The sequence below is a fragment of the Alligator mississippiensis genome, chromosome 4, assembly GCF_030867095.1.
Source record: "Alligator mississippiensis isolate rAllMis1 chromosome 4, rAllMis1, whole genome shotgun sequence".
NCBI classification, from domain to species: Eukaryota; Metazoa; Chordata; order Crocodylia; family Alligatoridae; genus Alligator; species Alligator mississippiensis.
The window spans coordinates 162070839-162088165 of NC_081827.1; the positions used below are offsets into that span (position 1 = coordinate 162070839).

At 43.8% G+C, this 17327-nt stretch overlaps 1 protein-coding gene across 6 annotated transcripts in view; it reads right to left on the minus strand.

Moving 5' to 3' along the window:
* Positions 1–696: 696 nt before the first annotated feature.
* ATP6V0A1 (ATPase H+ transporting V0 subunit a1) overlaps positions 697–17327 on the minus strand; it is a 61885-nt gene continuing 45254 nt past the window's right edge. For all 6 annotated transcript variants that reach the window (XM_059726909.1, XM_059726911.1, XM_014596271.3 and 3 more), the window contains 3 exons: positions 15358–15475; positions 13518–13689; positions 697–3304 (listed from right to left, as the gene is read on the minus strand). In XM_059726909.1, the coding sequence (XP_059582892.1) occupies positions 3211–3304; positions 13518–13689; positions 15358–15475 (384 nt within the window). In that variant the 3' untranslated portion in view covers positions 697–3210. The remainder of the gene's footprint in view (positions 3305–13517; positions 13690–15357; positions 15476–17327) is intronic.

Here is a 17327-nt window from a genome sequence, read left to right on the forward strand (position 1 = left end):
CACCTTTCTGGTTCAAGGAAAGCCAACCCCCTCCCGCCCCCACCGCCACCTTCTCTTAGCTGGGATCAGAAGTTCCCCTGGGATACCATCTATCTAGAGCTCTACTCAATCCCAGGCCTTACAGAAAAATAAGGCTTGTAAGATTCTATTGCAAGTTTGATGAAAAATTCACATTTGGTCCTAGAGTTGGACTGATTGATGGGGGTTGGTGTCATTTGGCAATGGTTAAAAGAGGGGGAGTAATGCTACTTTAACTGGACAGGTAGGAGTCTAAGGCAGGGAGCAGGACTCTTGTGTTCTGGTCTCAACTCATCTACTGGCTGCTGTGACCCAACATAGGTCCCTGATCACTTGATGCTGTATTAACTTGTGCTCATAAACCCGCTGTGGCCTTAGCTGAAGCTGCCCATTTTTTAAGTCCCCCTTTAAAAACCTACTGCCTCTCCTGCCCTTTGATGCCATTTCTCACTCTGAGCTCTGGGGAGAATTAACTCTTCCCAGATCAGAAAAGCATGCACAAGATTAGAAAATGCACATCAGTAAACCAGCATCCTCAGGACAGGGCTAGTTCATGCTCCTTGGGTGGGGGATGACTGTGCCCACAGTGAACAATGAGAGCAGTGCCCAAGAGACCAAGCTCCAGTGTTTAGGGAAAGGAAGTGGAGGGGAGGGGGGAAAAAAAAAAATACAGACAGCTTGTGTTTCACTCCACTTAAAGTTTAATTTGTACAGTAAACATCCGTGACATGTTCTGCCCCGCCCCCCAACATGGCCAGTGGGGTTAGTTACTGTTACTGCTCCAGCTACACACCAGACTTCATTTCACCTTGCAGTTTTCAAAATACATTATTGTAAACATACAGTAAGAATCAACACACAAACAGTTTGGGTGAATTACCATGGAGCTGCCCACCCACAATGCCATGGCACTGCCAGGAACTCTGCCCGTTGTGACCTGCACTCCACTTGACAATGTCATAAATTAGACACCCCCATCCTACCAGTTCCCCCACCTCAATCTAGGCTTTCCTTTAAGTGCTCAATCAGACACACCTTTCTCAAGCCATTTTGAAGAAACCTGCACTTAATGGTATTTTCCCCTGTGATTGCCAGCTGTAATTGATTCCAGTTATTGTTTAGAGACTACTTATACACACATACATATACACGACATAGAGAGTACCTATTGTGGTGGATCACACCAGACAGACACTACACATCACTACTCCTGAGGCTACTTCCACGACAGAATGCAAGCAAGTATTCACACCCTGCAAAAGAAAAGGCAACCATTGACCTGAGGGATCTTACTGAAACTTTACATACATGGAAACCATTTTAATGGGTTTTATCTTATGCAGATTAAGGGATGTGGGGCAGGGAAGGACAACATGAATTCCTATGCACGACAAGAGAAATCAGGTGGCCAAAAAGCCCAGAACACCAATACGATACAACATGTTAAAACATTTCTAAACTCTTTGGGGCTATTGCCCATATGCATTAAACACTTTTCTGTGCAAATTTTGTGCAGTTGACACTTAAACTTCAGTATACTGTGGTACCCAGTGTCTGCATGCTCCCATAAACTCAATAAAAAAGCCTAGACCCAGAGAGTCAGCACTAGAGAGCAGGAGCGTTTTGGAAACCAAGACATACTAAATGCTAAGAATTTTCTACCTCAGGTTTCAAGATTGCTAAGCATAGAAATGCTGACAGAAGTGATGTGGCCTCAACACAAGCAGAATGTAGACCACTGCCTCCAAGGCTCTCAGAAGACAGCAGTGTCAGGTCGAACACCACAGAAATATCATTATCTGCATATACACAGGTGATGGATGGGTAGAAACCAGTTAGTGGCTGCAGTTTTAGTAAGAGCCAAAACATTCACAAGCATCTATTTTGCCCCACTGATATTACTTTGGTGTTCTTAACCTGTTCCACCTATACTATGTAGGCAGCCAGTCTAATACACAACCTCTGCACTGACCAGTGCTAAGGGATGCAAGACTGAGGCTTTGTTCTCTAGGTCAGCTGGAGCTGGGAGTACTGTGGCAGAAGAACATTCCCTCCTGTCTAGGAATGCCCTAAGGGCCCTGCCAAGTTCCTGTTCTATCAAACAACACTGATAACGCTCTGGGAGGAAGATCACTGGAACACAACATCCAGAGGATGCTTCCAGGAACATATCCTGCGCACTAAAGGCAGAGGGACTGTTGGGTCCTATGGGAGTTAAGCAAGCACTCTTCTTCACTCAGAGCATCTTGCCCTGGCACCACTGGACATCACACTGCCTTGATTAAAACAAGGTGCAGTGGACACCCAGGGTCTTAGAAAACCCACCTCCACGTGAAACGATCAGTCTATGATGGACAAATTGTAGGCCAAGTCTTAACATCCAAATGGAGAATAAAAAATAATTCTCTCTTTTCTCCTCTAATAGCATGAGGCTTGAGTAAGGGGATAGACTGAGCAGAGAAATACAGATGAAAGACAGGCTACTTATCAGCTGGGAGAGGGAAACCTGCTTTGCCACCTCATTTCCTTAAGCTAGCAGATCACACAGCATGAAGGATCAGCAGAGACCACAACTCCCAATACAAAAGGAGACAATCAAATTAATGTACATAACCCCCCCCTCCCCCCAAACACACACACCTTGGAATGAACAAACAAACAAGACTCCCACGTGCATGGAATGGAGGGGTGAATTCTGGGATACATAATGCCTGGCTCACCTCAAAAGGTTCCTTTGTGCACCAATGGTTTTCATTTGGTTAAATCAGAGGTTACAAGGACAGATAAAAGCTTCTCCATTTTTCTCCTGTTCATCTGTTTCTAGTGCAACAGGTTGCATTTTCCCCTGCAGAAGCCAGCTGTGCAGCTAAGTACTATACAATATCATAAATACACAATACATCAACTCCAAACATTTCCTATGCAACATCTCTTACTGTAAACACATTCAACAACACACTGTTTGCTTAGAACAGAGAGAAGAGACTGTGAACCAGTGTTAATTACGCTCAATACAGAGTGTGATGCAATGGCTCTCCACTCCTCTTCTGAAGTACTGCAATCTGCTGTGGTAAGTCGTTTTTAGAGGCAGTATGTTATTGTAAGGAAGCTACGCACAACACAGATGCTGGGGATAGGAACTAACTAAAAACCACAAACAAACATCCAAGCAGCTCAAGCCAAGGGAAACGACTAGTCGTCGAACTTTCCTTCACGGATGCTGTCAAAGGAGAAAGGGAGAAACTTGAATCCTGTACCAGAGTAGAACTTGTTCTGGAATTCAACCCTGCAAAAAAGAGAGAGAGACAAAGAACAACTGACAGTTGGTTTTACAGTCCCAAAAGGAAAAGCAGAAAATTAACTCGGACATTATTAAACATGTTTGCGTATTGGGGCTAATGGATCAAGTAAGAATTCTGTCAGATATCAGTGATTTGGACTCAGCTCAACTGTTGCAAGCAAAACATGCTCCACTCAGATTTTTATTATGTTTCCTGTGTCAGACAGGAAATTAAGAAAAAAACAAAACCAAAAAAACCCCCAAAAACCTGCTTTAGAAGAGGATAACCATTCCCTCCCAAAAACTTTACAGTGAACAGCAAAACGTGGAGAGGCCCATTACAACGGGGTGTCAGGAAGAAATATTTATGCAGTAGCAATAGGCATCTGTCCTAAGGATACTACTACTCCAAAGCGATCCCATTTTACAGTTATATCACACATATGCATCATGTCACCTTGGTGCTGGGACTTCCTCCATCAGCACCCCATGTTTATTTGTTCAAGCATATTTTATTTGCTCCCAATTAGCTGCTTCTGGAGACCTACAGATCTGTTCACCGTCACAAGCCAAACACTGACTTAGTTTATTAGGGGAAAGCAAACAGAAAAGCCAAGTTTGAAGGGAATGACCCTAGAGAGCTGCCCGATAGCAAATAGCTGCCAAACATGGAAAGAAAAGAGCATGATTCATAATAAAAACAAGCATACTGTTTTCACTGCACCCTATGAGAAATATTTTCCATTCTCCTTGTCCACTGGAACTATTCCTATGGGGAGTCAAGTGACCACAGCTCTAGGAGAGCAATTTTTCAGCATTCAACTTTGAGGATGTTTTGCACAAATACTTGCTTTTAATGGGGTGGGGTAGAAAGGAGGGGGGTCTCATACTTGCCTGCAACTTAACAGTGACAGAGCTCACAAAGTGATTGGTATCTGAGCAAACAAATTCAACTCTCTCCCAACTGAGATGAGAAGCAAAAAAACCTTTCAGGTAAACAGTATTTAGCTAACAGTCTCATGCAACCAGTGCAGAGTTCCCTTGCAAAGGAATCCCTCCGATGAGCAGAGTTTTCCACGTAGGAGGAGAATGGCTTTGCCAAGACCCTCCTGTTTTTCAGGAACCATGACCATCTCCATAAGTATCCTGTGACTAACTGGTCTGTAAGCAAGGGAAAAATCAAAGGGAAGAGAGAGGGAGAGGGATGGGCACTGAGTCATACTGCATTCAGCTGAAACGGCAACCTTAATTACTCAACTGCCCTGGACATGACACATCTGGAAGCTACTACTGGGCTTGTACAAATACAGTGTTAGCCTCAACCTAGATACTAAGGGCCTAAAGAAGAGCTGCTGCAGAGCTTGGTAAAATTGTTAAACCAGTCTCCATGCATTTAGAACTCTATAATTTAATGAAGAGTTGAGAAACATGGAAGGAACTTCACATTTGCTCCAAGAACATCTGCAGCACAAATGCATTCTTTGCAGTGCTTGACACCAGCTGCACCCAGAACTGCTGGCTGTCACATGCACTTGCTTTATTAGTAAGTTTTGGCCAACATCTCTACAGAGGAATTTACTTAAAAGGCAACAGTGTTGCTCTGCAAAACACAGATTTAAGGGCCTTTAAAGGGCCCTTCCTTCCCCCACCCTGGGGCCCTCTTCAATAGTCAAGTGGAAAGCAGAGGCACCGGCTTCCCAACAAGACCTACAAGGTGCTGCAGGGTAACATGCAAAGCCCCCATCCCCACTGGGAAGCACCTGAAAGAGACACTAAGCCAGGATGCCCATAACTGAGACCTAAACAGCAGTGCCTCACTGCGCATTTGGGTTCCTAAATCAAACTACAGCTGCCTAACCTGTCAGTTTAGAAGCCTAACTTTGGGTCTACCCTTGAAAGGGCAGTTTTCTGTGCCCCTATTAGCGGAACGCAAGTGCCAGGGGGTGGAGGAGGTAGGAAAGCAGCTCCTGCCTGTACTAAGGTTCTGTGCGTCACGGGTGCTGACTGGGCTTGCCACATAATCAAACAGCCATGCTTTAGATTCAGCATGGGAGACCACTCTCTTGGCACTGATGAGGAACAGAAATGCCCTCTCAATGCAGTCATGTACTTGCTGTTATGGTTGTAGCCGCTGAACCCTATGGCTTATGACCTTTTACAAAGTATAAAATAAAGAAATAAATCCTGAAGCATGGGTGGGGAGCTGAGCTTCACTACGCCCACCTCTGCTCACTGGATTCCAAGCACAACAGGGATAGAGCACACCCACGCCTCTCGGAAAGTAATACTCCCCCTCTAGCTACGGAATGCCACAGCCTCTGCCAGGGCAGATGGTGTCTGCCCATCGCTCGTCCACAGCTTACCTCTCAGTTTACAGCAGGGAACAGCTGGCCACAAAGCAGTGCATAATTACTCCTTTTTATTTGTTTTACCCAGCCGCTTGCGGTTTGCCACATTTGTTGTACTCCAAGCCTATTTGGACGCCACCAAGCAGAACCATAAGCCTTGAGATCCTGAGACTTTGAAGTAGTTTCTGGCCAGAGAACCTGAAGTACAGCTTTACAGCCAGAAAAGCTACTTTTCTGCCCTCCAAGCTAAGCAAAGGCACATTCTAGGAACATTCGTGAATCAATGGCAGAGAGCTCAGGTTAGAGAATGGGAAAGAAACATCTCTTTCCACATGGCAGATGCCTGCAGTTCAGGACACAGAGGAAGTTATGAACTCAGAAACATGAAAAAGCCAATGTAATTTTTTGCAACAGCAGCTGAACTGATACAATGTTATATCAACTGAAAGGTCTTCTAAGCCCAGACTAGTAGCATGGCCATAATCATGCTCTCAACCCAGAGGGAGATGGCTCTGGGACTCGAGCATGAAAGTGAAGTAGAATTAGCACAGCCTCATTGCTTTACTTTCAAAGACCACTCTGTAAGATTTTGGAATATATTTAAAGTAAAAGGAAAAAGGTAAAAGGACCAGCAATTTGGCAATCAATTAACTGAGGAGATGTAGAGCACATGAGTTGCCACATAGGGTTATTCACTTACAAATCAGGGTCAGAATGGACTTGGAAAAAAAATCGTGTTCAACTGATGAAGCCAAGCGGCTGCACTGAACTCTGGCAAGTCTGAGCTCCATCAGCACAACTGCTCTCCTCCTGTACCCCATACTTGAACCGCCACCCCTACATGTTGCACTAGGTCTTCAAAGCTAGTATTTCACCACACCCTACTACAAAGCAAATACCAAACCTAGCCTTCAGTGACCCAGCTGCTCTTTCTGTATTACACATGCTGTTATCCATCCGTTCCACCTCCTGCCTGGCCCCAGAATCCAAGGAGTACTCCTGACACTATCATAAGGAGATTACACATATCTCTTCCAGCTAGAACATTAGCATCCTTCAAAGATTTCCTGCCAGACCAGCTGGATGGCTACAGGAACTAATGGGTGGTCTCTGTCCCAACTCACCCCTAAATACCTGCCTCTAAGACTGCTGCTCCCAGGAAGGAAGCTCAGATCCAATGCCATTTCATAGACTCTGGGTCCATAGCTGGTGTTTGGTTACAGATTCCTCATTCGGCAAGCCCTGTGCCCGTGACAGGAAACCAGAGCCATGTTCAATCCAAAAGGTGCATTAACAAATAGCATATTCAAAAGGTAAAGGATATTAAGCAGTCAGATCACCAGCTAAAAGGGAAATAAGCTACAAGGAAACAAACTTGAGTATCTGATAGACTAAGCAGCCAGCCACCTGCCAACAAAGATCTGTTAGAACTAGGGGCATCACTATGTATCAACATTATATTGTTACCAGTTTCAAGGCTTTGTTTCAATGCAGATCTATACTAAAAAACAAAACCACTGGAGGAACATCTGTGTGTTCTCAGAAGAGTGAAAACTCCTTTTCAGCTGGGAGCAATGGGCAGAGCTCTTTAAAGATTATGTTTTTCTTACCAGTAAAACGTATGCTAAACTACTTCTCTTTTCCTTGAGTGCTGAGACGCCCACTCATACCTTTTGCATTCCAGACAGGGGACTCTTCCCCTATGGCGATGAGATTTTAAACAAAGCTCTCCGAGAACTACTTCTCCCAAGATAGCTGTATTTGATCCTATTCACTGTAGAAGGAGGCATTCACCTACCATTGGCAATGTACTGAATTTGTGTTTAGACTAAAGAGGAATGTTAGCAGTATATTATTTGAAGAACGTTTATGAGGACTCCACTGCAATAATAAAATGCCAAGTGACACTTTAAGCACACCACTTGAGAACATACAGGTTTGAGCATGTGTGTTTAGGGAAAAAAATGACTTGGTTCCAGAATCATGCCTTTGTAGCTTCCCTGAAAATATTCTGGTTGCTCTACACAGCGACTGTGCCATGGCATTACTGTAGGCTCAACAAGTCCTTGTGTTTCTTTCACTTTGCCTGCCATTGCAGTAGTGCACCATCTTATGTCAGGTGTTTCCATAAACTTAGCTTCAGATGCACTTCATTTAAGAGTCCAGCCTTGGGGAAAGCTGTTCTGTTGGCCAGCAATAAGCATGTACTATCAGCTACTTGCTTTAGAGGATATGGCTTGTAAAGGGCCCCAGGTAAAATTCATGCAAAGGTAGGAATGCTACAATAGAGGAGAGCTGTTTGCCCCCTTTACTTCAATTCATACTTAGAATAACTTCCAAAATGGTATCAGGTTTTTATTATTTAGAAGGAAATAAAATGGTTAGAGAATATCAACAACCTCCTACTTACAGATTTATAAAAAGTACGCTGCAGCTTAGAGAGGAGGTTTAGAAAGTTTAACTACTTCTATCTAACATCTGCCCAGCATGAGGACCACATAAAAGTTGAGATGCTGTTCACTCACAGCAGGGGAAAATTTAGGTTGGAGATTAGTAGGATGAACTTTGACTACAGGGGTGGTCAAGCGCTGGAACAGTTTACATAGACTGTAGAATCTCTATTCTTGAAAGTTTTCAAGAGCAAATTAGACAAGACACTTGGCTGAGCTGGTTTAGTCAGAGATGATCCTGCCCTAAGCTTGGGGGCTGGACTACATTACCTCAAGAGGTCCCTTCCAGGCCTACTCTCCTATGAATCTATTGTTTCTCTCAGATTATCAGAGGTAATACACAACGGCAGTTTTAAGATTAACACTTTCCTCATTGTACAATTTCATAACAGCAATGACAGTAGTTTAAAGACAAGGAAAGAACAGCTGGTCAGCAGATGGATCCAAGCGTGAGGATTTCAAGGCTGGATGCCAGGGGGGTGCAGGGGGAAATCAGGAACACCATCCAGCAGCCATTTTCAGTAGTAAGACAACTCAGCAACATGGGATTCCCTCCCTACACAAGATGGCTACATTTTACAATTCCTTTTTGAATCAGGAATGTGGTTTAAAAGTCTGAAGATCCCCAAACACTGAAAGCCTGAGTGCATGGTACTCAGAAGCTGTGCCAACAAAGGTGCAAAATGATTAAGTTTTCTTCCCCCAAGCCTCAGGGGGAAATCTGGAAAAACAGCACTTGTTATTACCAGCACAGTTTGCTTCTTTCCAAATGGGAAACGCCTACAGCTTTATTTCTCTTCTAATTTCAATACAGCTATCCCTTTTGCCTCTCCCTTTTCAGAACTCCCAAAGGCCTCTGGAGAGGAACAGTATTGCTGTATTTGTTTATTTTCAAGCCAATGTTTAAAAATAACCCTTCCCTCCCATTTTTGGAATGCAAAAAGCATGTTTTTATGAGGGGCGGGGGCCACCACTATGATCTTGAACTCCCTCCTTTGAAGCCTGCCAGAGTCTGATCCCAAGCCTGAACATCTTGAGGAAGCACCAGAAGACGGTTCTATTTGAAATGTAGGCATTTAGGAACCAAAACTTAGGCAGAGATCTTGTTCAGCGACTCTCTACTTCATTTAATTTTTACTTTGTTACATTTATTCTTGCTGCCCTTTTAGCTCGTTTGTTTCCTTTATCATCAACTGCCAGGAGCTTTTGCTGGGAAGGGAAGCATAAATCAAATCAATCAAACCACAGAGCCTGGAGTAGAAGTGCTCTTCATGAACTACACTTGTAGCTTTATTATCCTGGCTGGCCAGGAGGAAAAAAAATGTTTGAATTGACATTAAGTTATTCCTGAACAAGACTGATCTGGAGGATAAGTACTTAAACTCTTTCTCTCTCGTCACTGGTGTAGTGTCAGAGAGCCAAGAAACTAACCAAATTCATTATTTTCCGTTTCTTTGATCGGACCAAAGTGATACCCAGCCACACTTCAGGTGGAATTTAAAGTTGAAAAGTAAGTGCTCTTGAAACATATGGAAGTAAAACTACTCTTGAACTCCCTTTCTCCTTGGGTGCAGAAAAAGTGACTCATGCTCTTCTTGGGTAATCTCTTCCCACTTGCAGGCTCCCTTCATACACAGAATTAGAGAGGATGTATTAACAAAGCACAGCTGGTAAGAGAGCTCAGGCAGATGGTTAACAGGTTCTGCCAGAGCGCACAAGGATAAGATTAATCATGGTCTCAGCAAGTTAGATGTAAGGGAGAATATGTTGCCAAAAAACAAGAGAAACAAATAAACAAAAAGAAAAGACCCATCATCCCTCATCTAAATAGGGGGCATTGAAGATAAACTGCTTACAGTGGCTCTGGAAATCCAGTTATCATATTGCAGTAATGATACAGCTCAGCCGGGGGGGGGGGTGTTAAATTAGATTTAAAATCAATCCAGTTTTAGTTTTGCAATTACAAAACTCCTTTTGTTCCTAAATGTTGCCTTTTAGCTATAAGGCAGAAGACTACAAAAATTAAATTTAAGACATCCAACCTGGCAGACAAATCTATTTTGCTTCCCATTGATGGGCCAAAAATCAAATCTATGGCTAAACAACCCTCTTCTGAAAAGAGCTTGGTGTTTTGTAACTTGTTAACATAGTTGCCAAGTAGAAGCATAATCTTGTGCATCTATGATCAGATGACCTAAATGGAAAAACCTGCAAAATTTCCTGCTACAATCCCTTCAGGTTTGTTTACCGCTATTAAGAGAATCAATGACAAGCTTCTTAATTCAGAACACCTTCACTGGATGTCTTCCAAGCAGAGCTTTCCTTAGTCTTCATTATGTACCTTCCAGTACAAAGTTATTGAAAACATCCATGTTTTCAGCTGTGACCTCTGCACAGTCTGTGGACATCATCTTTGATATCACAAAGCAAGCTGTCCTTGCTGAAAAAAGGCTCAACTTCTTTTCTAAAAGGAAGGAGCAAATGAGAGAGCTGCTAACAATAAAACTAGACTGAGATCCCCAGAGATGAAACAGATTATCCCAAGTTGAGGCCCTGAAGTTTAACTTCTATTGCTCTGCTAAACCCAGTTTTCCTGAGAAAAAGTGGACTTGATAGGTTGCTGGCTGCAAATGGAACTCCAGTCAATCACTACATTACACTGTAAAAGCTTGAAAAACAAATGCAAAGCAAAGAACAGAAAAACTGTTGAAGACAATCCCTCTCCAAAACCCCCTATGCAGATTGCTTAGAAGTGTTTAGCTGGTAAAGTGGTATTTTTTCCAGCCTAGAACAGTTACTCTTTCTGTAAACAAATGTCTCATGAGTCCTGACTGATGCAAGTCAAAACCCAGGAGAAAAGAAGGAGCAGCATAGCCCTTTAGACACTCTGCCAAAAAGTGGCCAGAAAGACCACACAGCCTGACAGGCTTGTCCCTGGAATGGTTGGCAGCTAACTTGAATAAGCCATGATTAATTTGGAGGAACACAACAGAGGTACACAACATTGTGCTTCTTGGGCATGGGGAGGAAGGGAAAGTATTTGCATATTCTCTCTTATACTTTACAGGTACTTAAAATGGGACAAGGGACTTATACTAGGATTCTGGAGAAGTGCTACCTGTTTGTTTATACCAAAGGTGCTTGTTCATGTGATGAGGTTTTATTTTATGCCCCCTAAATTGAAATGGTGGGTTTTTAACTGAAAACCACTGTTACAATCTTTCCACCACATTACAGTAAGGGGTCTGATCCCTTTTCTTTTTTGTGGAGCTGGAGCCTGCCCGCAGCCAGGGGGCAAGCTGCCAGCAAGCTGAGCAGCAGAGGGTGGCCCCTGGCTCTTTTCTCTGGTGGCAGCGGCACCACCCCACCACAGAACAAAACTTTCCAAACTAAACTACATCCAGACATAGTTTAGTTTGCAACAATGCAAAGTCATTTAAAATAGCCAAAACTGGCACATATGTAATGCATAATGCCATTAAGCCACACAAATTACATTTCCTGTCACATGTCCATCATGACTACCATCACGTATACAAGCACCCCTAGAAGCTAAAAACAGAAGATGGATTTCTCCCAAAACAAAGTCTTTTATTCCTGGTATCCAACAGAGGGACAAGCCCTTTATCCCACATTAAGCACCTGTTAAATATCTGAATTAACACTTTGTACCAGGACAATAGGGGTTAAAATCGCCATTCAAACTGTTCATGTAAACAACTGTGTCAAGCCTATTTTGATTGAGGCATATGGACATTCAAATAAATCTGGACGAATTCTCCCAAGTTTCTTCTCCTGGTAGAGAAACTTAGAGCCGTGCATACAGATATTCGAATGCTGACGCCCTTAAGACTGGAGAGCTTGCAGTGCTGCCATTATGCATCTGAGTAGAGTGGGGGGGCCGTGGCAGGGGAATCCTTGTGCACACATCTCAAAATGCTCTACAGACCCCTTAGTCTGCTTGGTGACAGATGATAGCAGTGCAAAAGACAGCCCTGACTGGCTGACCCAGACTGCCCGTGGTCAGCCTGTTTCCCTGCAGGACAACGTGTGGACTGGGAAGGGGATGCATTCTGTTCCCTGGTGGAGCAGCAGAGTCCAGAGAGCAACACACTGGCCCCCCCAAGAGGGTATGGGGGGGATGCTGAAGGACTACGTTCTCTTCTGAGAGAAGCAACAGCATGCATAGATATTCGCTCTCCCAGGAGAAGCTCTTCCAAGAGTGATTTAACCCTCATTGTTCCCAGGTTATTTTTCCCCTGGAATGGCCATTTTTACTCTGGAAGAAAAAGCTTGAACATCTGTACATGTATGGTTTCTCCTGGGACAGCAACTCTCCCAGGAGAAACTGAATGTCTGTACTAGGCCTCTATCCAGGACAGTCAGCCCCAGGATAAACCAGACCTCTGATTTTCAGCTCCAGTGACTTCTAAGTAAACAATCAAACTGTAAAGCAGGGCTGAGCAAAATGTGGCCCAGGGGCTGGATGCGGCCCACCAGGCCATTCCATCTAGCCATGGAGCCCCTAAAAAAAAATTTAGAAAATGAATATTAATCTACCCTGGGCTGCCTGTCATGCAACCCTCAATGGCTTGCCAAAACTCAGTAAGCGGCCCTCTGCCCAAAATAATTGCCTGCCTCTGCTGTAGAGGGTGGGAGTGCAGTACAGGTCAGTCGCATCTTACACAGGGGTTAGTTGCTGGTCAGTGCGTAAAGCGAAAATTTCGTAAGGCGAAAATCAGTGACTATACGTGGGGTGGGGGGGGCGGGGCTTGAGTTTGCACGCAGCACCGTGCTTAGAGCTGTGCGGCCGGGGGCAGCGGCACAGCGTGGGGTAGTGGGTGGGGATGGCTGCGTGCCGCCCGGCCACCACCACACTGCTACTGCCTCCTGGCAGCCGGCCACGGCTCCGGGCACGGCTCCATGGCAACAGCGGGAGGTTTTGGAGGCAGTGGCCGTCACCGCCATAATGGGCCTCCAGGTAAGCAGCAGTGCCACGTGGAAGCTCAAGCCCCGACCCACTCCCACCCCGCATATAGTTGAATTTGCACAAGTTAAATGCACGTATGATGCGACTGACCTGTATGTTAGTGGGATTGCCATCCAAGAAAATCACGTCCCTGGCTTTAAGTTTTTAAAATCCTTCTGCCACTAGTCTGCCTGCTGTAGAACATTCTCAGGAAGTGCAAATGCACTCCGTTCTGTTATTCACATGATGTCTAAGCAGCACTCGGCCATCACTGGGTTCAGTACTCCATTATCAATTGTCTTGATTTATAACCCAAGCCCAAATTTTACTCTGTATAGACAAATCTAAATCTCACCTTCTAGAAAACTGCAGCCACAAGGTTGGCAAATTAATCTGCAATTGTCCTCCTTATTAAACAGCTTTAAAACATCTAAAATTTCCAATAAACTTACCAGTGCAAACGAAGAGCATGAAGGAAAGCCGATAGCCCCTCCATGATCAGAAGGATTGCGACAGTCAAGGTTGCAAAAGCAGCAAATATGAAGAACAAGCCAAAGCCGCCAGCTAGACTCCTCACACTGAGGCCAACATGGATCACCATGGTCCAGAGCACTTCAGAAAGTTCTGTGGAAGATAGGAGTCAGAAAAAAATAGTGCTCATTTCAGAGTGGTTAAATGAAAGAGAACAGTTACTTTATTCAGAGTTGAGTGGCTTTCCCACCATTTGTAGCCCAGCAAAAGCCAGCAGCATGGTTCCATTTGGGGCTGCTTGAGAAACACATGGTGCTGGCAGGCAAACATATTTCAAAACCTGAACCCCAAACCCTAGCACCAGCTGCAAGGCCAGTGCTCCCGCTCACTAGCCCATCATTCTATTCAGCAAAAAAAAATTCCACCTACACCTTCTAAAGCTATGAAACTCCCTTTCAAATATATTGTTTGCACAGATCCTACACCTGTATCTTCCTACAGGGCATTAACATTTCAAGAATGAAGTTAGAGCACTGGGGGTAAACTTCAGCAGATGTGCTACAAATTAACCCTGTACCCTCCCCAAATGCCACTCCAATCCCTTTTCCTTATCTGAGTTGCTGCTCCCTGCCTGATCTACTGCTCTGCTTTATGCCCTATCTGCCAATGTGCTGCCTGCCCTTCAACCCTAATCTGCAGCATGCCACACACAGGCTCCTCTTACCACGTGACACCTGTGCTGCAGGGTGGCCACCTCAAGCTGGAACATAATTGCCATATTGTACAGAGACCAACAGGAAACTTACAAAGGGAAAAACCATGGGCCACATTAATTTCTGTAATAATTCTGGTCAGGAGAGGGAAGGAGGAGCACAACAATACACAAAAGCAATGCTGCCTACACACACAGACTATCACAGGTTGGCCTAAGAGCAGCTCATGAGCTGCATGTGGCTCGCTCCTTTGAGTTACATGACATATTACACTGATCAAAATGAAGCACTGCATGCTAAGATCAAGTCTCAAGTTAAAGTAGTGAAAGCAGATGTGGTCTGCTCCATTTTATGCACATTTTGCCAAGTCACTGACAGAGCCCTTTCTTTTGGGCTACACAGCACAGCCTAACATCCATTGACAGTAAAACACTGCTATTTGATCACAAGGTGGGCAAAGGCTAAAATCTCGTTACACAGGGGTCCCTGGCACACATTATACTTAAGACATGATGAATTAGGTAATCATGTCTTAAGTTATTACCCAGCCACATGTTAATGCAATTAATGGCATGATAAAACAAGAAATAAGCCACAAAGTTATTACACAAAAATGTAGAGTAACTTTGTGGTTGGTTCCTATTGCATCATTGAATGTGTGGCCAGGCTGGGCCTCCCAGCCCAAGGGGAGGGGAGGGGAGGGAGCAAGGCTGGGAGCCTGAATCAGATGATGTGGCTCCCTGCTGTGGGGGCTTGCTACTTGCTGGTGCAAAGGGAATCCAGGATCATGATCCACCTGCACTGGCAATAAGGCATGATGGTATCTGATGCTTGATCCCACAGTTACACCTCCTAATGTGCATGTGTGGTATGGCAGGAAACATGATTGTTGAGATCATACATTAGATCCCATCATGCCTTTACTTGTACATCTGCCAAAGGCCAAGTCAACATAAATACACCACCCTTTCATTTCCACCCCTCCAACACACATGGGCAGTTCGTCTTAAGCACATACCCTGTGGGCTCAGGCCTTCTCCCTACTGCCTTTGTCCAGGTTGATCTCTTAACACTAGTCAAAACTTCCAGCATTGGAAGTGATACTCACGTGCATGGGCCAAGCTCAGAGCCCAAAGGCGCAAGTAGGAGGCTGTGTTGGAGATGCACCCCAGGCAGAACTCAATGGTATGGATGGCCTGATGAACTACAGTATCCCCAAAATCAAACTGTAGAAGAAACAGAGCAAGGAAGAAATGAAACCTGCTACAAGTCTTGCTATAATAAACAATGATTGGCAGTTAAGAGAAGTAGCTTACTATCCTGTCTTAGTACAAAGGGCACTATGTTTACAGTTTAGGCTCTCATACTTTCTTCTCCTGGCTGTGGATACTGATCATCCATTTCATCTGTCAAATAATCTTTTCATAGCTGCAGCGAAGCAAACTGCTACAAAATCTTACCAATACAAATTTGAAAAATTATTCAATACTGCAGTGATTATAAGTATACATTTAACATGGCAAACAAAAAAGTTACCATTCAATCTAGGATTTTGCCAGGAATCTGTCTAGTGAGGAAATGGTTCCCATCTCAACTCACTAGTCATTCGCATCTATTTCTACAAGTACTATATTCTTCACAGGAATGAGAAAAATCTGAAATTAATTTAAAAAAAGTCAAGGGCAATACTGGCAGACAAGGTTCCAATACTGCACATTTACCTCTGTTACACAAGCTTTCTGCAAGACAGAAGTTTATTTTTTGGGAAAGCAGAAATAATGCAGGAGTTTATCTTGAAAATCCCATCTGTGCCTCATTATTTTGCCTGCAGAGTTCCCATGTTGTATACCTTTTCTTGTAATTAATTAGTTTTAACATATAGGTTTTTATTTTTAAAAGCGTGTGTTGGGGGGAAGGGGCGGAGGGGGCAGAGTAGTTTCCTGAAACTTGGGAAAGAGCTTGTTACTGTGTCTTGCATTTAGTTCACATTCTATAAACTGCTTAGAACAGTTAAAGGGAATACAGAATTTTAAAGACACCAATATTAATGTTCTGAAAGGGCACAGCAGGCTATTTTTATTCTTGCTGCCCCTCTGTTTAGACAAAACAGTAAACATTTTAAACAACTAAGTCAAACTAGCTGTCAAGAGACCAGCTCCTTCTCATCATAGTCTTTCCAGTTTATGCTTCTTTTGTGAAACCTGGTCAGCAGCATCCACTCCCTGAAGGCAGGAAATCAGTATAAAGTAGACAGAACAGAACAAATATTTAACCATTAAGTACACTGTATGGCAGAAACAGTAAATAGCCACTGGAGAGATCATCCTTATGGTCTGAGAAAAAGGGACTCACAGAATAACTTTAACACAGTGCCTGTAGATTTACAGGTTATTTTTCATCATGTTTCTTTAAAAAAAAAAAAAAAAAAGCATGCATGTGCTATATATACAGATGTGATCAGCTATACCTGCATTACATCCGTTATTTCACCAGCTATAAGCAGCAGCCTTAAATGTTACAACTCTAGGCAGCCACCTTCAGTGACATTTACACAGAAACCGCTGCCACTGCAGGACTTTTACCCACCAAAGTGTTGTTCAGAAAACACAACTTTAAGTTTACTTTCCGCTCCACATTTTTTCTAGTCTTGATGCATCTTTCCTATCCTTGTATGGGACTGCATAAGAACATAAGGACTGCCATCTACCGTGTCAAACCATGGGTCCATCTTGCCCAGTATTCTGTATCGCACAGACACAGAGATCAGATGCTGAAAGGGAGAGTGAATTGGGTATCATCAGGGTAACCCCCACCGCCCCATTCCTGTCACTTGCAGCCTCCAACATTTAAAGGTCTAGGAAACTCTGATTTCAGAGGCTGTATGCCTAACTCCCATACTCAATAGCTACTGATGCCCTTTTTCCTCCAAGAATTTGTCCAATCCCCTTCTGAACCCAGCTAAACCATGACCTTCCATAGTACCTGGTGGCAATGAGTTTCACACTTTAATTACACACTGTGTGAAAAAGAATTTCTTACTGTTAGTTTTAAACTAACCACCTACTTATTTCATTTTGT